At 53.8% G+C, this 19,943-nt stretch overlaps 1 protein-coding gene across 7 annotated transcripts in view; it reads left to right on the plus strand.

The window, feature by feature from the left end:
- The first annotated feature begins 281 nt into the window (after positions 1-281).
- The window catches only part of ACSL6 (acyl-CoA synthetase long chain family member 6), a 57,998-nt gene continuing 38,336 nt past the window's right edge, over positions 282-19,943 (plus strand). For 2 of the 7 annotated variants that reach the window (XM_016197099.2, XM_016197100.2), the window contains exons 1-2: positions 283-381; positions 18,660-18,880. In XM_016197099.2, the coding sequence (XP_016052585.2) occupies positions 333-381; positions 18,660-18,880 (270 nt within the window). In that variant the 5' untranslated portion in view covers positions 283-332. Of the gene's footprint in view, positions 382-729; positions 885-18,659; positions 18,881-19,943 lie in introns of all 7 variants that reach the window. The other 5 variants (XM_087816402.1, XM_087816403.1, XM_016197102.2 and 2 more) reach the window with 5 other exon arrangements.

A 19,943-nucleotide genomic window follows, 5' to 3' on the forward strand; every position in this document is an offset into this window, starting at 1 on the left:
CCGCCGGTCCAGGCTGCGGCCCCCCCCCCCCCCCCCGTCCCCCGGGAGCCTCGGCAGTTCGGCTGCGCCAGTGAGCTCGCGGGGCGCCCGAGACCCCCGCGGGCTGCGGGCCGGCAGGGGGCTCCGCAGTGAGGCGCGCGCCTCGCCCAGCCCCTGCCCCTCCCCCTCCCCCTGAGACGCGCGGAGGCGCCGGGGAGGGGGCGCTGCGGAGCAGGGGGCGGGGGCTAAAAATACCCGGCGCCGGCGGCAGCGCGGCGACTGCTGGGGCTGCGGAGCTGCGGGGCTGAGGCCCGGGAGGCTGTGCCGGGCCAGGCCGGGCCCCGCTGACTGACATGCTGACCTTCTTCCTCGTCTCGGGGGGCTCTCTGTGGCTGTTCGCGGGTAAGACCCCGTCCTGTCCTCGTCCCTCACCCCCAGCCCCGGCGCGCTGGGACCTTGGTCCGAGTGGGAGTGAGTGCCCAGCCCTAGCTGCCAAGCCGTCCTTTCAAGGCCCAGGCCGCCCAGGCCACCCCTTACCCCCCAAATTCTGGCGAGCTCCGGGCGGGTTTGGGGGAGAGCTGGGTGGGTCTGCAGAAATGCGGGGCCTTGCTCTCCGGGACCGCACAACGACGTTCCAGCTCTCGCGGCCCCCTCCCCTCAGCGCGAGGACCCTCAGGCAGGCCCAGAGCCCGCTCGTCCCCCCAAGGCCGAGGCCAGAGACGGACTTAGCGAATCCTTGTCCATCTCCAGGGTCGGAGACAGAGGGTGTTGATCCCAGAGGTTCCGCAGCAGGTCAGCAACGTAACCAGGACTGGCCTGGGGCTTCCTGATCTCGGTAAGGGAGTCTCTCCACGACTCCTCCCTGCCCACCCTTCAGCCGGAACACAAGATTTTTGTGAAGAGAGGTTCGTTTGGCTCCTCAGCTTTGCCCAGGGCTCGTGTCCCCACCTCCCCTCACAGGAGTCAGCCCCTCACCCCGCAGTGTCTCAGGAGGCTGTGAGGACCTCTTCTGAATCTCTGCTCAGCACTTCGCCCCCTTCCCTCCACACACACTGGGGTCTCCCAAGGGGCCCATTCACCCACCAGTTGTGCCCGCACCAGCGCTCCCCTCCCTGAGCTTCCCCTTGTACCGCCCGAGGTTCTCCGCCCCACCCCCACCCCACCCCCTTCATGTGTCGATTGAGCCTGATAATGTCTGTGAAATGCTTGAACCTGAAACTGGTCTTAAGCTGGACCTGGCCCAGAGCAAATGCTCTGCGAATGTTAGTGTTTATTATTTTACAAACAGCAGCATCAGAGGAGGCGATAAGGTTCTTTTTGAGCCAAACAAGGCAGGGGGAGTCGACCTTTTGGAATTCTTACCTGAAACTTTGCCTGTTATTTAATATTCACAGCAAATCCTAGGAGGTTGGTGGTGCTTTCCCCTTTTTACTGAGATTCAGAAATTAATTGACTTGTCCAATGTTAAACAGATAATATCTGGCAGACTGGGGGTTCCGTCTGAGGTTTTAACTGATTGCTAAGTGTTTGATGGTATGAGGCCCGAAACTAGAAAGTTGGTGGACCAGGTAGTCTTTCCTCCCATCCACTGCCCATTGCCCTGAGTCAGGCCACAGGGACACCTCTCCTGAGCTGGGGAGCTGGGGAGGCCTCTCTAATCCCCTTCTCTCCCTAAGCTCCTTCTGTCTGCCAGTATCCGTGCAGGGCCACTCTGGGCCTGATGTGCTCATCCAATAGGCAAGGTCAGGGCTAGAGCTGGGGTCAGGAGTGAGGAGCAGGGGTTATCAAAGATGATGACAGCCCTGGCTGGTTTGGCTCAGTGGTTAGAGTGTCAGCTTGTGGACTGAAGAGTCTCGCGTTTGAGTCTGGCCAAGGGCATGTACCTCGGTTGCAGGCTTGATCCCCAGCCCCGGCTGGGGAGCTTCTGGGAAGCAACCAATGGATGTATCTCTCTCACATTGACGTCTCTCTCTCTCTCTCTCTCCCTTCCACTCTCTCTGAAAAGCAATGGAAAAAAATATCCTTGGGTGAGGGTTAGAAAAACAAACAAGAAATGATGATGATAGGAACAGCCACCCTTTATTGCCTGGGTGAGGGTCTCAGAGCCTTTCTCTAGAACCAGGACCCCTTTGCCCTACCCTTAGGAGGCCCCCACCAGCCATGGGTCCAAGGACAGCTCTCTGGAGCCTTGGTTGTGTGTGGCTGCTGGGAGGTATCTGAGAGCTACAAGGCCACATGAGGCAGGAGTCATCAATAGCCTGTGAAAACAAAAACCTCTCACAGTGCAGGGTCCTTGTCTGAAAGTGAGGTTCAGCAGGCACTGACTCAAACTCGCCTTCTGTCCTGCTTCATTGTGGAGCATTTCTCAAAGTGGTCAGGTGCCTCCCCAAATGGAGAAATTGCCTTACTGAGGGACTGGCCAGGAGCCTTGGAGTGGTCAAGAAGGGCGACTCTTTATGCAAGTGGCAGCTGCCTCCATAGGGCCCAAACTTCTCAATGCAAACAGTAATTTCCTCAAAGATGCCACACTTGTTCTAAACGACTGAGGCACTTGTTGGAGAGAACACCCCAGACACACATTGGGGCATTCCCAGATCATGTATCCACTTTGCTTGGGACTTCACTGGGACTCCAGCCTTTCTCTAGGGGCAGAGGGGACTCCTAAGCTAAAACTGAGAAAATATTCTGCCTTGCAGCTGCCACAACCCTTTGGCTCAGCCAGAAACAGGAGAAGACCTCCAAGGTGGTGTCACCCTTTAGTAGAGTGATGTGCTTTTTGCCACCCAGTCTGACAAAGACTGACTCCAAGAGGCCACAGGGAGAGAATGAGGGACAAAAAGAGTAGGGGAGCTGCTTGGAGGAGGAACTGACTATCTGGGAGAGGCAGCCATGTGCTCTGAGCCCTCAAGAGCAGAGGCTGCATCTGTCCTGCTCCCACTGGGGAAGCCATCCCACATTTCACCTGTGTGTTGAGTAGTAAACAAAGAAAGAGATAAAATAGTCAGATGCTGTGCCTGGTCTCCATGCAGTCAGCACTCAGGACCATGGGAGCAATGGATTGACACTTCTGCCTGCCTATACGGCACCATTGTGTAAAGCAGGTGAACTTCTAAGATGGTACTCCTTTCTCTAGGCTGATGCAGCCTCATGCCCTTGTGCAGGGTCCAGTCTGCTCAACCATATACCTGGCCAGCAGTTGCCACAGAGTCGACTTTTCCAGCATAGAGGGGTGCTTGTCAAAGGCAGGAAGGCCAAACTCCAGATAGAGAAAGTCAGGCCAACAAAGATGTGGAGTAAGAACTATGGTAGGGCCCGGCCGGGCGTGGCTCAGCGGTTGAGCGTCGAACTAGGATCCAGGCGATCAGGGTTCGATTCCCGGTCAGGGCACATGCCCTGGTTTCGGGCTTGATCATTGACTCTCTCATTATTGATGTTTCTATCTCTCTCTCTCCCTCGTCTTTCCTCTCTCTGAAATCAATAAAGATATATTTTTTAAAAAAAAGAACTATGGTACGGGTGAGTCTTCAAGGTCTCGTGACTAGGGAGCCTGGGTTGTAGGTGGAGGATTCTGGCGGAGAGGCTTTCATTTAGGGGACAGAGAAGCTCTCGATTAGCTGTAGTGGACAGGCTGAGCCAGCAAGAGGAGAGTGCAGCCTGGGAGAGCAATGAGAGGCTGTTGTGAAGTGTATGAGAATAGATGTGGCCCAAGGGTGGCCCATTTGAGGCTGAGCTCCAGGAAGGGGAAGATAGGAAGCCTCAGCTGTGACCCTGGGGGCTGGCCCTGGTAGCATAGCATGGTGTGGAAGCCGTCTTGCTGTCCGTGTCCAGGGCAGGTGCAGACCTGCACAGCCTAGCTCAGTTCAGCCCTATCAGGCCTTCCCCCTCCCCGCTCCAGGCTCTCATAAGGGTGGAAGACTGGTGTGAGGTCTGGGGCCATGCCAGAGAGCCCAAGAAGAAGGCAGCTAGGACCTTGATAGATAGTGGAACTCCAAGCAGAACAGCTGAGGACATACCTCACAAAAGAAAGGCTGGATTTGCACACAGTACACCACTATGTAGGAGAATTCTGACCTCAAGGCCTTCGCACCCTGCCCAGCCTGTGGTAGGATACAGGGGTGGTCCCAGTGAGAGTACACTGACACCAGGGGGCAGCAGAACTCTCTGGCTAGTTTTCTGTTCCTTGTGATTAAGGTCTCTTAGGTTGACCTTCAAAAGGCCGAATTTGGCTCAGCCCCAGTTGGGACCCAGGGCGGTCCAATATACACAACAAGCAGGATACGTGAGCACAAAGCTTTGGCTTATTTGCAAAAAGAGGAAAACGTTATAGGTGTTTTATAATAGAAGTTGCATTGTGTAACTAGCCAGTGCTTGGCCCATGGCAGGCACTCAGGTATTCACTGAATAAAGCACTATGGGTGGGAAAGGGTTTCTTATGGGGGGAAGTGTTGTTGCAGACTTGCTGACTTGCCTGCTGTTTCCCTGAGCACCTACCATGTGTCAGCACTGTGTTCTACAATTCCCCAAGCTTTCCTTTAATCTTCCCCACAACACTGTAATGCTGTTTTCCCCATTTACTAGATGAGGCGCTGAGACACAGGGAGGTTCAATGATGAAGCAGCTCCTAAGAGCTGTGAGCCAGACCCCATTGTCAGACTTCCAGTCCAGGGAGGCGCCAGAGTCTGAGCTCCTCCAGCAGGCTTGTTAGTGAGCAAGGCAAGGAAGCAGTCCTTGGACAGGGGAGAGTTTAAGGGAGGACAGGTGTGAAGTGCCAAGAGCAATGACTGGCACACAGGAAAGGACTCATTAAGTGTCAGCTAAAGTTATAACAATGTGAGCTAGGCCTTTTTGAAAGGGGGTATGGGATTCTGACACACAGAAAGAGAGAAAGGGAAGGAAAGGCATTCCAGGGAGACCAACCTGTGTCCTCACATAGGCAATAGGACTAACTGAGGGACCTACTCTGCTTAGTCAGTGAGGCCACCAGGCCCTAGGATGCCAGGCCAGGCAGTATGGGCTTCATTCTGTATAGTGACTGCTTTTAGGATATACAGCCCAAACTTGGATGACCAAGGTGACACTATCCCTGCACCCCATAAGCCACATGTATCCCTGGTGGCACACACTCAACTGAACTAGTCTTTGGCCTCCTTCACTAGCCCTTTGACCTTTTTTTTAAAAAAAAATTAAAAAGTTATTTTATTGATTTCAGAGAGAGGGAAAGAGAGAGAGAGAGATAGAAACATCAATGATGGAGTAATTGATTGGCTACCTCCTGCACGCCCCCTACTAGGGATCAAGCCCACAACCTAGGCATGTGTCCTGACCAGGAATCGAACCTCGGTATCCTGGTTCATGGGTTGATACTCAACCACTGAGCCATGCTGATCGGGCACCCTTTGACCTTGAGGACAGGGCCAAGGTGCCTCCTCTCTGTGCCCCAACTCAGGGCTGGGCACACAATGTGCATCAGTGTTATTGCATACATGAATGATATGAAGAGTTCTCTGAGAATAGCTTATTTTAATAATGACGTGTTTTATCATATGCTAGAAACAGTAGGGGAAAGCAGGTATGGACTCCTTGTGAGCGGGGCCAGGTCAGCCTTCACTGGACAGCCCTTAGTGCTGAGACCCCAGAACAGAGAAGGAGCTCCGGAAGTGTTTGATGAATGAATGAATGAATGAATGAATGAATGAATGAATGAATGATGGAACCTGCAGCTGCAGGATGACTGGTTTTGTGGAAGACAGTCTTCTCTGAGGACAAGATCCTATTGTTTCCTTAGAGCTCCAAGTTTCCAATCTCCCAGTAGGCTGCTAGCTCTCGCCAAGCAGAGTTGAGAGGAGGCCCCAGTCAAGGTCCACAGCTCACTGGATGGTCTGATGAGATGGCTCCACTCCCTGCCTTAGCCTGGCCAGAGCACCACTAACCACCCATTGGGCCCCAGGAGGGGAGCACTGTGGGCAAGAGGCTACTTTAGGCCCTGGGTGTTGTCTGTCAGCATGCCCAGGGGTGGCCTCCCATCATCACCCAGCTACTCTCGGAGCCCATGGTTGCTTCCCAGATCTAGTTCCTTTGTGTGGCTTCTGATTCATCTGAAGCTTGAGGTCTGTGACAGGCAGAAGTGGGAAGATGGGAAGTGGACTGGGACAAATTCTGAGCCAAGCTGAGCTAGCTATTCTGAGGCCCAACCTGTAATCTCAGAGCCCGAAGGATTTCAAATTTCAAGAAGTCCCACCTGTGCCTATTCACCTACTCTTCCTGGAGGCACCTTTCTTTTAGCAACAGCTGCTCCAGGCATTTTTCTGGGGGTATCTTTGGAGTTGGGGGTGGCTAGCTTCCAATTTGCCGTATATCCATTCAGGCATGAATTCTGAGATAGCTGTCTCCTGGGGTTTTAGAGCAGGAAGCCAGGCCAGGGTGGTGCCAGTGAGGGACCTTAGTTTCAGACCCTGGGATAAGCCAATCTGGGTTGGCACCTGTCGGGCCAGGAACAGACCTAGTGATTGATGGCTATTGGAGGAATGAGAGAGGACATGTTGAATGGGCAGCTCTGGGACAGATCTCACTAACCAAACCTGCCAGGAACCCTGCCTTACTCCCAGCACACTGCAGCCTGGCCCACCAGCACAGGAGGTGGATCCTGAGAGGCCGAGCAGGATTTGGCCCTGCTACAAAGTCCTGTTTTTGCCTCCAGGATTGTTGGGGCTAAGACTTCCCTGTGGGGCTCCTCCTGACGACCAACCCCTGTCCCAGCCATGGCAATAAACCATCCTGGGCACTGACTGCAGATCCTGCCAAATAGGCAGATAGGCCACTGGGAGGGACAATAAAGTCAACCAGAGATAGGACAGCAAGGAAGCTAGAGGCCACACAGCAAGGACAGAGATGGGGATGAGAGGTAGTCAGAGCTGGGACAGAGAGAGCAGCAAGATGCGCTGTGGGCCAGTCAGTAAGACTGGACAGGGAGGTGGGCCAGAGGCTGGGATGGCGCGGCCCTAGAGGCCAATGAGGGGAAGGCAGTTATCAGCACGGAGAAAGGGCACTCAGCTGGGACCCATCCAGGCCTGCAGTGACCCCTTGACTTTGGAAGAGGCAGTGCTTCTGGCCCCCTAAGATCTTGGCCTGCATGAAGCCACCTAGACCCCGGGACCCTGCTTCGTAGCTGGAGAACTTCAGTATTAATGGTGACAGTACCTTCCAGCAGATGGGCTGGATGTAGTTCTCAGGGGAACACCTTTGACTCATCTATCCTCAGCCCCCCACCCTGCCTACAGGCTGTCTCCCCAAGCCTGGCTCTGTCTGGGGTGGTGGACGGAAAGGGAGTGTGTGCAGTCCCTCCTCTGGCCGGTGGGCTTGTGGAAGAATTGGATCTCTGTGTCTCCAGTTGCCTTGCCACAGGTCAGACGGCAGGGAAGGCTGTGACCCTTGAAGCCCCCCTTTCATCTTAAGTGTCCTTTCTCCTCTCACGGCAGCTCCATGAACTCTCTGCAGACACTGTGTGGCCCTAACTAACAGTAGGAAGACCTGAGGAGAGGGCAACTGGACAGTCATCAGAGATGGGCACTTTTTTGAGCTGAGAGGCTGAAGAGGCGCATTTCCCGTGGATTTAAGGAGGCCTGTGGAGTGTCCACCTGCCCTCCTGTTGGTTCAGAATTCCTTCTCTCTTTTTTTTATAATATATTTTTATTGATTTCAAAGAGAGGAGAGAGAGAGAGAGAGAGAGAGAAAGAAACACCAATGATGACAGAGAATCATTGATTGGATCCCTCCTGCACGCCCCCTACTGGGGATCGAGCCCGAAGCCCGGCCATGTGCCCTGACTGGTAATCAAACCACGATCTCCTGGTTCATGGGTCGATGTTCAACCACTGAGCCACACCAGTTGGGCCAGAATTCCTTCTTAAGTGGTTTTGTCCTAGATTGCCTCTTAGGCTAAACAATCTTGCTGTGTCATTGTCTCCTGTTAACAGGAGTTTGAGTAGCATCCACGATGCGTAGGGTACAAGATTTGTGCCATGGTTAATGGGCAGTTCCTGGTGGCCCCAGGGTGTCAGCAAAGCAGCATTTCTGGCCTCTAAAAGTCTGAAGGAGACTGAAGTCTGACCTTGTTCTGCTGCTTCTGTTGAGGATGGAGTCCAAGCCCTGAAGTGTTTCAGAAGCTGGTGATGGCACACACGGGGCTCTGAGTTACTACAAGCCCATCCACATTGCAAGGACACCAGTGGCAGCAGCACTGTGAGTGGCAGGTGGAGAATACATGTGGCCTCCATTCCTAAAAGTCCCCTCTGTGCACTGCAAGGCCTTATGTTTAACATCACACTTTCTTTCCCATTTCCTTTTCCACAAACACCATGAGAATTACTGAAAGTTCCCCGTATAAAAATAAAGCTTGTGCTTGGCCAGTGTGGCTAAGTGGTTGAGCATTGCCCCCCGCATCGGGAGGTTGCCGGTTAGATTCCTGGACAGGGCATATGCCTGGGTTTCGGGCTCGATCCCCAGTTGGTGGCATGCAGGAGGCAGCCAATCGATAATGTTTCTATCTCTCCCTCTCCCTTCCTTTCTCCCTAAAATCAATAAAAACATATTTTAAAAAATAAAAATAATTAGGTTGCTACCTCAGGCCCATCCAGTATTTTTGAAAAGGGTAAAACCAACAGAGCATCAGAATGGGCCATCCCATTTCTTGGTCCCACCCCTCTGACCCAACACCGTGCTTTCCTCAGAAGCCACAGAGCCTCCAGCTCCCTCTGGAGAATGGTGGATTCAGTGAGAATCTGAGTGATGGGTGCTGCCGGTGGGTCAGTATGAGCAGCGTCTAACAGCCTTCTTGGGCCAGCCAGGGCCTCATTTTGCTTTGGTCTGAAAGAGAGTTTTGTTTTCCGGTGAGAACAGCCCCAGCCTGGCCTGGCCGGAGCCAGTGGCAGGAATAAAAACCCTTTCATGTGACAGGCCCAGAGTGGAGAGATGCAGGCCTGCCAGCAGCTGGCCCTCCCCTGCCTTTCCTTGGCAGGCGGTCATTTGCATATTTCCCATTCACCCTGGCCTTGAAAAGGAGGCCTGAGTTCTCAGTGCTCCCTGCCCAGCTGAGGGCTGAGCTGCTTGAGCCTGGCATTAACCCTGTGGATGCCATGGGTTCATACTGGCCAACAACAGGACCCGGCAGCCGGAGGGCAGTGAGAGGCTGCAGCAGCTACTGTGTAGCCCTGGCCTCCTGAGGGATGATTCAGGAGGTGGCAGAGTCCCTTGAATCAGCACAGCCTTCTGCTGAAGTGAGTGAGATTCAGACTTGTTTCTTCTTGTGGCATTCAGAAGAGAAACTTTGTCGAAGTATGGGGAAGCCAGAAAATTAAGCTGTATCAAATTTGCCGGAAAATTTACCAAAATTTAACCAAAAGCAAAACTCTTTTCTCTGCTCATTGTCCATGCGATAAAAAAACAATGACACCTGGAATGGTGGGTAAAGGACCCATGTTGGCTTCTGGCTGCAGCAACCGTCCCTTTGCCAGGGACCTAAGGACACAGCTTGCCTAGGGCACTGTTACATCCTGAAACCCCAGCGCACTAGGTCAGGTGAGCTGGTGGGTGCCATTAGCTTCTGGCTGTGATTTCAAAGGTGTGAGGCATATAGACAACACCAACCACAGCCTTTTTCCCTCTGAAGCTAAATGGCATCCTCCCAGCGTCAGCTTCCTGCCCCTGTTCTCAGTGCAGCCAGTCCTCTGCCTCCTTCCCCGGAGCCCAGCATCTTACAGGCTCTTCCTGTGACTTAACAACCCACTTCTGTCACTCTGACCTTTGCTCAGGACTCTCCTTCCTACCCTGCTCCTCATCTCTTTGCTCCCCCTCTGTGACTGAGGATGGGCCTCAGGTTCTGTCTTTTGTGCCTTTCTCCCTGAGCAGGGCGTCCCGAGATTCTCCTGAGTGAAGGGGGGGGGCAAGCAAATCCCTCTCTTGCTCCCCAGCTCAATGGCCCCAACCGTATCTGAGCAGGACCTTCCCTACTTAAAGGAGCCTCCAGCTAGCTGGAGGAGATCCCATCCTGTACCCTGCGGCCTGGCCACCTGCAGCTGAGCTCTGAGAGCATGGCCTTGCCAGGAGCAGCCCATGTTCCCTTTACTGAGCTTGAGTCTGTAGGGTCTGCAGTGTATCCTCAGTCTGGGGCAGCGGTGGAAACAGATCGCTGCTCCTGAGGCCAGAACACTGGCAGCCCTAAGGAGGACTGGCTGGTGGGGAAGAGGGTCATGTTGCAGCCCCAGGGTTTGGCTGTCTGCATAGTGGGGCCTGGCCAGGGGGTTTCCCTCTGCTTGTGTGGTGCCATCGCCCTCGCCAGCACTCCGGGGCTGTGCCTTCTGTCCCAGGGCTTGGTGTGCAGGGAGGGACAGTGAGGCTGGGGCTCATTTTCGCCATCAGTCCTGGTTGTCGTACCCTGGAAATATTTCCAAAGGGAGCGCTGCCACTGTCTTAGCCTCTGCTGCTCCTCTTTGCTCTGAGAATTGTGTTGGACCTGATTTGTAATTAAGAACAAGTTATCTCAGAGCTTGTGAAGGATACTGTGTTTCTCTTTGCTCCTCTGTTCTCAAGGCTATTTATATTTTTCAGTTCCTGAAAGTGTTGTTTGAGCCTGGCCTCCCGGTGCTATGGTCATGTGGGTCCATGGTCCCTGACTAGGTCTTTGGGTGAGTGAGATTCTTGAGAGGTGCTGGCATGAGAATGTGGGGTGGGGTGAGGGCAGTGGAGGCTGCGTCCCACACCAAGTGAATTGCTATGAGGAGGGACGTTCCCAGTGAGTTCCAGCTAGTTGGGACAGGTGGCTCTGCACTTTGGTCAGGCACAGCCAACCTCAGCTGGGCCTTTGCACATTCAAGAGGCTTAATTGAACCTTCAGACTATAATCAGGCTCCTCGGGGAGGCTCGGTGGGTGAGCCACCCTGTAGCCCAGCAACCCTGAATTGTGGGCCCTTCTCTCCTGGGGTATATGAATCGGGCTTGGGGAAGCTCTCAGCCCCAGTTCTGCCCCAATCATTTGTGGTTCTGCAACTCTAATTAAAACTCAAGAGGAAGATGGAGGGAAAGCCCCTCTTACAGCAGAGATCAGCGTGAGTCCTGGGTGGACGGGTGGATGCCGGGACAAGGTCAGGGTCATACAGGTATTACAGTGAGATTTGTGCTCTTTTTTAACCTAGCGACTGGGCCACATACTTCCGGGGCAGAACTGCTGTGGCTCCCTGGCTCTGGCACCTTGAATAGTTTTCTTTCAGCCAGGACCTTGGTTGTGGCCAGTGGATTTTCTGTCCCAGGAGCAGCCCTGAGAAGCATTAAAGGAAGCTTTTGTCTTATTTAAAGAAATCTCTGAAGATGTCTAGAGAAAAGTAGGGGACCTTCCAAGAAGGAAGAGGAAAGGGCTTTGTGTGCCAAAGGTGGGTCCTCAGGCATTTGTGCACTTTAAAGCTTCCTCCAGGTGGGCTAGAGTAGAGGCTGGGGTCTGGGGGCCTAGATAGGCTTGTGCCAATTTCAGGTGAGGGTGGCTGGTGCAGAAAGCTCTTGTGAGGTAAGCAGTAGAAACTGTATCAGCCCCAGGGAAGGTGTTGCAAGGCCTGTGGGCTCTAGAGTTGCCAGGCAGGTTGTGCAAACATCTCTCAAGAGGGAGCTGAGAGCATCAAGCCATGTCCTGGGATGGTTTTGATATAGAGGAGATGAGCTGGATTTGGGTGGACAACAGTGGTTGGTCCTAAAAGGCTCAGAAGAGCCCCCTGTGAGTAGGGCTGGGAGAGGGTGGGGGGTGAGCTGGGCCCTGTAGTCTGGACTTGCCTTTCACTCTCTAGCAGTGGTCATAGGTGCTTACTGTGTGCCCAGCCACATGCTGGCCATGGAAATAGGCTATACCTGATCCACACCCCCCATCTCTCACCCCTTGGAAACAGATCTTGCATGAGAGACCTTGATGTCCCAGTCTGTCCGCCAGAAGTGCCGAAGGAGTTCAGAGCTCAGTTTTGGTTCCAACTGGCCCAGGTGTGGATTCTGGCTCCAGGCATCCCCCTGGCAAGCCAGGAAAATATCTCTATGGGTGGACATTAAGGAGGGCCACTGTGCTGCCTGGGGTCTTGTGGAGGAACTGAGCCAGCATCTTCCACCTGCAGACCCTGACCCTTGGTCCGGAGTGTCCTCACTGCCCAGAGTATCTCTGAGCAGATGCTTTATCTGGGACTGTGCCCAGTTTCCTTCCTCTCCTTAAGTAGACTGGCTGTGACCTTGTAGGGGTGGACAGAGGAGGCAGCCCCTGGGAGGGGCTGGAGGTGGAGCCTCCTGGACAAGGTGCAGGCCTCCTTTAGCACCAGAGACCTGTCATCCCCACACCCACTCCTTCTCGCCACCCCCACCACTCCTGCTGGCTGCAAGGCCCCAGTCCATGGCTCAGGCCCTGGCCCCTAGTCAGTGTCACGGATGTGTAAAGAGGCTTTGTCCTTAAGCAACCCATTTGGCAGACTCCTCTCCAGGACTGAAGGGGGTAGGGTGGCATGCAGAGGGGTGTGAATTGAGGCTCCTGCAACCTGGCAGAGTGGGGGTTAAGGCTGGGTTGCTTGGCTCTTGAGTTGATCTGAGCCAGCACTGCCCAGTGTGCAGATGGAGGGGGGGCCAGAGGGGCCTTTGAGGGGCCAGCAGCTTCTCATAGAGCTGTTCTTTGCCCTGGTCCCTGCCAGACCTTCTCCCGCGGCTGCCAGGGAGCCTCTGCCACCACTGCTAACGCCTCCAATACCACTCGGCTTCTCAGAGCAGGTGGCTGTTGCCATCGGCTGTCCCCAGGAGGGCAGACTTTTGTGCTTTGATCGAGATGTGGTAAGCTCTCTCCCTGAGCCCCACACGTCCTTTGTAAATGGAGGCTGTTAGTAGTGGGACCAGCTCAGCCACCTCCCCAGTGCCAGGAGCCTGCTGCAAAGGTAGGGTGTGAATGCAAGTACTTCTGCAAGTTGTCTTTGTGCCCTGATGGCTGCAAAGGAATGGAGGAACCGCTTCAGCTACTATCTACTGAGAGTTTTCTTTCTGTGTGCCCGGTACCACACTCTCTGTCCATAGCCTGTTCTAGATGAGGCCCAGAGGGTGAAGTGACTTGTCCAATGTCATATAGCTATCAAGAGTCTGAGTCAGGATTTGGACCTGGTCAGTCCAGCACCAGAACACCCCTTGGGACCTTTTCCCTAGCTCTCTTGCTGGGGACCCAGGGCCCTGGGAGAGACTGTGATTCACCCCCCACCCAGTTAATCATTGGGAGTTGGGCAGGTTCTTTGATGATCTGGTGGCTTGCCTTGTGCTTCCCCACCCTTTCTGAAGACCTCAGAGGTTTGCAGATACCCTGGAATCCCCACCCCACTGTAGGCCGACACAAAGGGAAGCTGGGGTGATTCTAAGGGGAGGGAAGAATCTTAGAGTCATGGAAGGCCTCAGTGTCAGCGTAAGGAGTTTGGACTTTTGTACTAAGGTAGTAGGGAGCCACGTGAGGTTTTTGAGCAGTGGCGTGATATGGTCACATCTGTGTATCATATGCTGCTCGCTAGGCTTGGGACTAGCATGTAACATTGATATCAGTGTAAGCACTGATCAGAGCCAGGAGCCTTGTGAGGAGGCTGGTGTGGGAGTCTGGACTGCACTCAGTGGTGGCTGCACCGGGCCAGGGGCTATGGGGGTAGAGAGGATGGTCAGTTTTGAGAGATGTTTAGGAGGTAGTGCTGGTGGAGCCACTGAGATATATTGTGAAGTTCTAGGGCGGGGGTTGGGAACGTCTGGTGCACGGGCCGAAATCATTTGGTCTAGCCCTGGCAAGGAAACCGCAGGTGGGACTTGAAATTCAATAAATCTAATTTTTAAGTTGATAATTTTTAAGTTGATAATTTTGTATGGCCCACGAATGACGTTATAAATATCCAAATAGCCCTTGGCAGAAAAAAGGTTCCTCACCCCTGGCCCAGAGTGTTGGGCCTAGGAGGCTAGACCAGCAGAGGGTTCTTGAAGCCCAGCCATGGGCCCAGGGCCATCTCCACAGGGACTGTGCTCTGAGTGGGGCTTTGCCTGTCACTCTGCCACCTTTGAGCACCATGCTTCCCGCCAGGGCCTCCTTCTTCCCATTCCTTCCCTCCCTGGATTTTGAGAGCTATAACTCTCACCACCTACCTTCCATGTGCCCTGAATCAGCAGGGGACATGGTGAGGTGGGAGAGTCCCAGCCACCCCCAGCCTGTGACACCACTTGGTATTTTGGACAAGTTCCTACCTAGTGCTGGATCCCCCTGCCAGGTGAATATTTACAAACATAGCTGCTCACTTGGCAACACCAGCACTGCTGAGGGTCCCTTGGGTGCCCCCTACCCCGCCCTGTGCCGCAGGCTGCTGCAACCAGGAATCGCCTCCTGGGCATGAAAGGAGGCAGCTGTGGCTGGGACCCCAGGGACCACCAAGCTCCACTCAAGTCAACAGAGAGGGCTTGGAGGTCAGAGGAGGCCAAGGCCCTGTGAAATAATGAGATGAGACCAGACTCCCAGGGCTAGGCTTTGCCCTGCCCCTTGCCAAGGGCTTGGTGGCTCAGGCTGGCTCTGAGGCCCATGTCCTCAGAGGACCTGAATTTTTAGCTCTGCCCTACAATAGCTCCCAGGTCTGAAGGGAATCTCAGGGTAAATGCAAGCAGTCCCGACTCTGCCTGAGAAGGCCAGTGAGCCTGGAAGAATGACACCCTCTGGTCACTGCCTAGCTGAGGAGGGCTACAGGCCCAGCCTCAGGGCAGAGGAGCTGCAGCCATTCAGAGATCACCTTAGTGGTGGGGACTAAGTAAGAGCCTGGAGGGAGTGGGTGGCCAAGCCCTTTCCCACCACCTTCCATCACCCCAGGTGAGTGGGCTTCCTGGAGGAGAAGGACCCATCCATGAGAAGATGGAAAGTTTTTGATGTGAGGCCAGGAGGGAACCCACCCATAGAGTGTGCATGGCAAAGAACAGTGACTGGCCTGACCGGCTCTGGTGGCCCAGCGCGGCCCCCTAACCCCTACAACCTGGGCCTGAGCTCTTCTGAGCAGAACTGGAGCTGCTTTTTTGCTGGCTCGGCACTACTGCAAAGGAGAACAGGGGTTGTGGGTAGGGGCGGTGCAGTGTTAGCAGGGGTGGGCTGCAGTACAGCGAAAGACAGTGGTTTGGGAGGCTGAATCTGGACCTCGAGTCCTGGCTCCCTCATTTGTTGCCTTGTAAATCACAGGTAATTTTTTCAGTGGGGTCTCTGTGTTCCCCACATTATAATAAATCCAGGAAACTGTTGAGAGGATCCAACAGCACAGTGTGTAGGCAAGGGCTTCCCAGGCCCCAGGAATTCAAGAAGCTGAATGTGACAGTTTGGTGACTTCTGAAATCTCAGTACATCTGGGAGACCATCCTCAGACTTGTGGCACTGACCCTTGTATAAGATTTCATGTGTTCAAGTCTTTTTCCTAGAGAGACTACTCAGTTTGCTAAGTGTTCAATGATCTCTCTCAACTCCAGCCTTTGTATATATATTTGCTTCCTTCTGCTTGGGACACCCTTTCCTTTTGATCCTTCGGTCTCTGCCAGAAACCTACCCTGAGTCTTCACTCCTGAGTCCGGCACTTCCTCTGGCTCCCTATGCCCGATCCCAGCCCAAACCACACTGCACAGCGCCACCCACTTCCTCAAGTGTCTTCCCCATGGGACTGAGGGCAGGCTCACATCTGGCTTATCCTTGTGCCTAACATTGAGCCAGTTGAGAGCAAGGACCTCTAGGTGAATGCATGGGTGGGTGAGTGGGTGGGTGAGTGAGTGGGTGGGTGGATGTGTAGGTAAGTAGGTAGGTGGATGAGTGGATGGGTGGGTGGGGAGATGGATGGGTGGATGGATAGGTGAGTAGATGAATGGGTGAATGGGTAGGTGGATGACTGGATGGGTGGGTGGATGGGTGAGTGAGTAGATGGATGGGTGGATGGATGGACAAGGGGTAGATAGATGGCTTTGGCCATTCTGGGCTATGCTCTGTGAAAACACCAGTATCGCAGTAAATGTCACAAGTGCCCATGTTCTGCTACAGCTTAGGGCCCACGAGCAATTGCCAAGGATCAGGGACTAGTGATAGAGAGGTTCCAGGATTTTCTCTAAACTTTTGGGACCATATAGCTGAGCTTTTAGGGTCTTGGCAGGGACTTCTTGGGCCTTGGCTTCCCAGCCCATTGAGTTGGTTCCGCCCGTTAGATAAAATGTCAGTCAGCTCAAGACCCAACCCAAGTGCTTGTGGCATATCTGGGTTATCACTATATAGTAAGTCATTTATCTGATGGGCCTAGCTGTGGCTTGGTTTCCTCATCTGCAGCTTAGGGAAATAAATGTCCCAACTGGCCAGGACCTTCTGCAGAGTGGTTTTCCTTGATGAATTTGCCATGGTCCATAGCTGAGCCTCTGCTTTGCTGAAGAACCTTAATTCGATCATATGCCAGGAGTGGTTTATTCCTGTGGGATGGCCTCGGAACTAATCCAGGTCAAAGAGGCTGCTGGTGAAACTGGATTTCTGGCTCAGGAATTCAGAGAGAATGCTCTGGCTGGCTGGGGTCTCATTTTCTTTGCTCTCAGGGAGCACCCAGAGCCTCTGGGCTGTGGAAGAGTGTTCCCAGGACTCAGGCAGCCTGTTGTGCCATCTGTAGAGCATAAAATCCCATGGCCCACTGTGCCTGGGCCCAGCCACCTCTGCCCAGTGTTTGGATCAGCCTGGGCTGAGCAGCCTCCTTGGTCTGACAAGCACTCCCTTAGACATCTCTTTAGTCCCGTCATCCCTCTAACTATGCCTGATACAGTACAAGGAACTTGACATGCCTGAGTGGTCCTACCTCATTTTAAAGAAGGGGAAGTGGAGGTCCAGAGAGGTGGGATATGCTCAATCTCTTGTAGCTTCTAAGTGAAGGAGAAGAGAATTGAACTGAGGAACTTTACGTGCTTTCTCTGCAATGACTTTGCACATCACTGACTTCATCTCTGCTGTGGTGATATTACCATTTAGCACAAATACCATTTATTGGCATTCAGCAGATCTCTGTTCTCTTGCGGGTCAAGCAGTTGCTGTTTGGCTCATATCCCATGGCTGCAGAGTGGCTGCTGTTGGGTTTCTTATTGTTCCCCAAGAAGGAAACCACAGCCATGCTTCCAAAGGTCGAATGAGGAGGGTGCATGTGGATGGTGCATGGCAGCCTGGAGCCCCCTGCTCCCCAGCCTCACAGGGCTGGCAGACCTGTAGATGTCATGCAACGCTTTTAACCTCAGGTCCTACTGGGCAGTCACATCAAGGAGGCCCCAATGGGGATAAAAGCATTTAATGCCTGGCCCTCCCTGTCTGCTTTCCTCTGTCCGGGACAAAGTGAAGACCCCTCCGCCCAGCTGGCCGTATGTCTGCCCTGCTAACACTGCTTGACTTATCAGCTAAGAGGAGCGTGTGGTAGCCCCTGGGCCTGCTCTCTTTGAACCAAAGTCAGTCACCAGTGTTTCTCACAGAAGTGCTCCCACTGCCCAACCCAGGGCATCCTCCAATCTTCCTGATAGGCCCACTGTGTCCACTTGGACTGCAGTGGACGAGTATGGCACTCCTGACCACCATATGCAATGTCCCAGGAGATGCAGATTACCCTAGGAGTACACGGGCATTTTGCTGAGACCTTTCTCTCTGCGCCTTGATTCCTTTCCCTTCCATCAGTTTAGCATCTGCTTCTCTCTGCCACCTTCTGTTTCCTCTGGACATTAGCTGATGGGATCTCAGGGAGGACAGCACAGGTGAGGACAGTTGTGCCCCCTGGTGCTTGGTCTATGATGGTGCAGAGCCACAGTGCACAGTGGTCAGCACTCTGAGGCTAGCAGAGCAGTGTTTCTGGGCCCCACCCAGCTGCTCATGGGAAGTCTGCTCTTCCTCAGAAAGTGAGTGCCAGCATCACCTCTGGCCCTGGTAGGCCTTTGGCTCCAACTTTTCTTCAAGGGGAGCCCATGGTGGGCCAGGATGGGCCTGGGGAGACCCTGTTGTGTATCCCACAGGACCCTTGGCAGATAGGTGTCTGCCAGGGCTGGTTTGTGGGCTCCGACCCCTTATCTTCTCTGTCTTCCTCAGGGTCAGGGCCTGGGGCTAGGAGCTTTGAGATGGAGTGGGAGGAGTGTGCACCTCTTTACCCCCACTCAATCTGGGCACTATGCAAGGCATGCTCACAGCCATATGTCCTCTCCACAGTCCAGGAGCAAAGATAAGCAAAACGCTATGACCACCCAACAGAGGTAGAGCACCTGGGCCCTTGGGCTCAAGAGGAATTGATTCCAGAGCTCTCAGAGCCCCTGGAAGATATGGAAGCAGCTGCCAACCATGGTGCAGGGCCTGAGCAGGGCATGGTGCAGGTGCGTGTGGTTCTCAGGAAAACTGGCTGGATGGTTGACTGTCAGGTGTGACTGCTAAGGGTTCTGGCTTGTCGCCTTCCAGGGAGCCAGCTTCTGGGATACACTGCATTACACCAGGAGACTGTAGACCCCACTAGCCCAGGGCTTGCCCTACAGTGTATTTGGCCAAGGTCATTGTGTCACTTGTGATCCAGGGCAGGTGGGAGGACACACCCAGCACTCCTCCCTCGCGTGCTATCAGGTCTCCTCCCTCACCTGCCTCTTGTTTCCTGCAGAGTTCATTCTCTCGCTTCTGGAAAAGATGCAGACACAGGAGATTCTGAGGATGCTGCGGCTGCCCGAGCTGGGCGACGTGGGTCAGTTCTTCCGCAGTCTTTCAGCCACCACCCTCATGAGTATGGGTGCGTTGGCCGCCATCCTCGCCTACTGGTTCACTCACCGGCCAAAGGCCTTGCAACCACCGTGCAACCTCCTGATGCAGTCAGAGGAAGTGGAGGTGAGCAGGGTCCCAGCAGTCGAGCTATGGAAAGTAGTGGGCAGAGGACAGGCATCTCAAAGGTAGAAGCCAAAATTGTGGCTTATTTGACCTGAGATAGCCCAGAGAATCTTGGTTTCCCCTGGCAGCCAGCCAACAAGCCCCATTGGCCTTGGGCAGGGCCTGACCAGATGCTCCTCTGCCTCTCCCAGAAACTGAGCCCTGGGCAGAGCCTGACCTTGGCCTTGACCTGGGCTTCTAGTTTGCCTGCTTCTTGCGCGAGAGCCTTGGCTCATTGGTGCCTCAGTAAGAGGCCTATGCAGGTTCTCAAGGGGCTGCCAGGTCAATTCCCTTCCAGATTCTCCCAATGCCCAGCCCTGGTCTGCTGCTAGGACCCAGAGCTGAGCCCACCCCAGCACCCTGCCCTCCCAGGTCACACGAGAGGAAGAAGGTGCAGTGCCCCAGCCTGGGTGGAGGGTATTCTAAGCTAAGTCTAGAAGGACCAGTGATATTTATTTTTCTATTAAGCTTATGGAATTTATTTTGCCTTTTAAAGAATTGCCTTTTTCTGAACTTCAATTCTATTCATTTTGAATAGATAAGATAGTCACACAGTTCAAGAGGAACAAAGGGACTCAAACTGAGAAGCTTCCACATCTTCCCCTAGCCTCCCGGTTCTCCTCTCCTGAGAACCATGTTAACAATTGTCCATGAGAGAATGTAGAGCTATCCACTCCCTTTTTAATGATACCATGCTGCGTACACTGGCTTTTTTCTCTTGATGGTGCATCTTGGTGAGCATAAGCATGGCAGAGTTTTGCCTGGTGGGAGAGGGTGGAGATAGGGCCGCGTCCTTCGGGGCATTTTTCCAGCACAAGAATGATGTGTGAAAGGTACAGTTGTGTGATAATGCACCTGGGGGCTTTGGGAAGTGGTGGTTCGTGTGGGGTGGCCAGGCAGTGGAGAGAGGCTGCAGATGGGCTAGCAGAGTGGTGACGAGAATGGTCTTTGGTGACCTTGGATTTGAAGGCTGACTGTGCCTTTCACTAGCTATATGGCCATTGGCAGTTTCCTAACTCTCTGA

This window comes from Miniopterus natalensis, chromosome 4, assembly GCF_054644295.1.
Source record: "Miniopterus natalensis isolate mMinNat1 chromosome 4, mMinNat1.hap1, whole genome shotgun sequence".
Lineage (NCBI taxonomy): Eukaryota > Metazoa > Chordata > Mammalia > Chiroptera > Miniopteridae > Miniopterus > Miniopterus natalensis.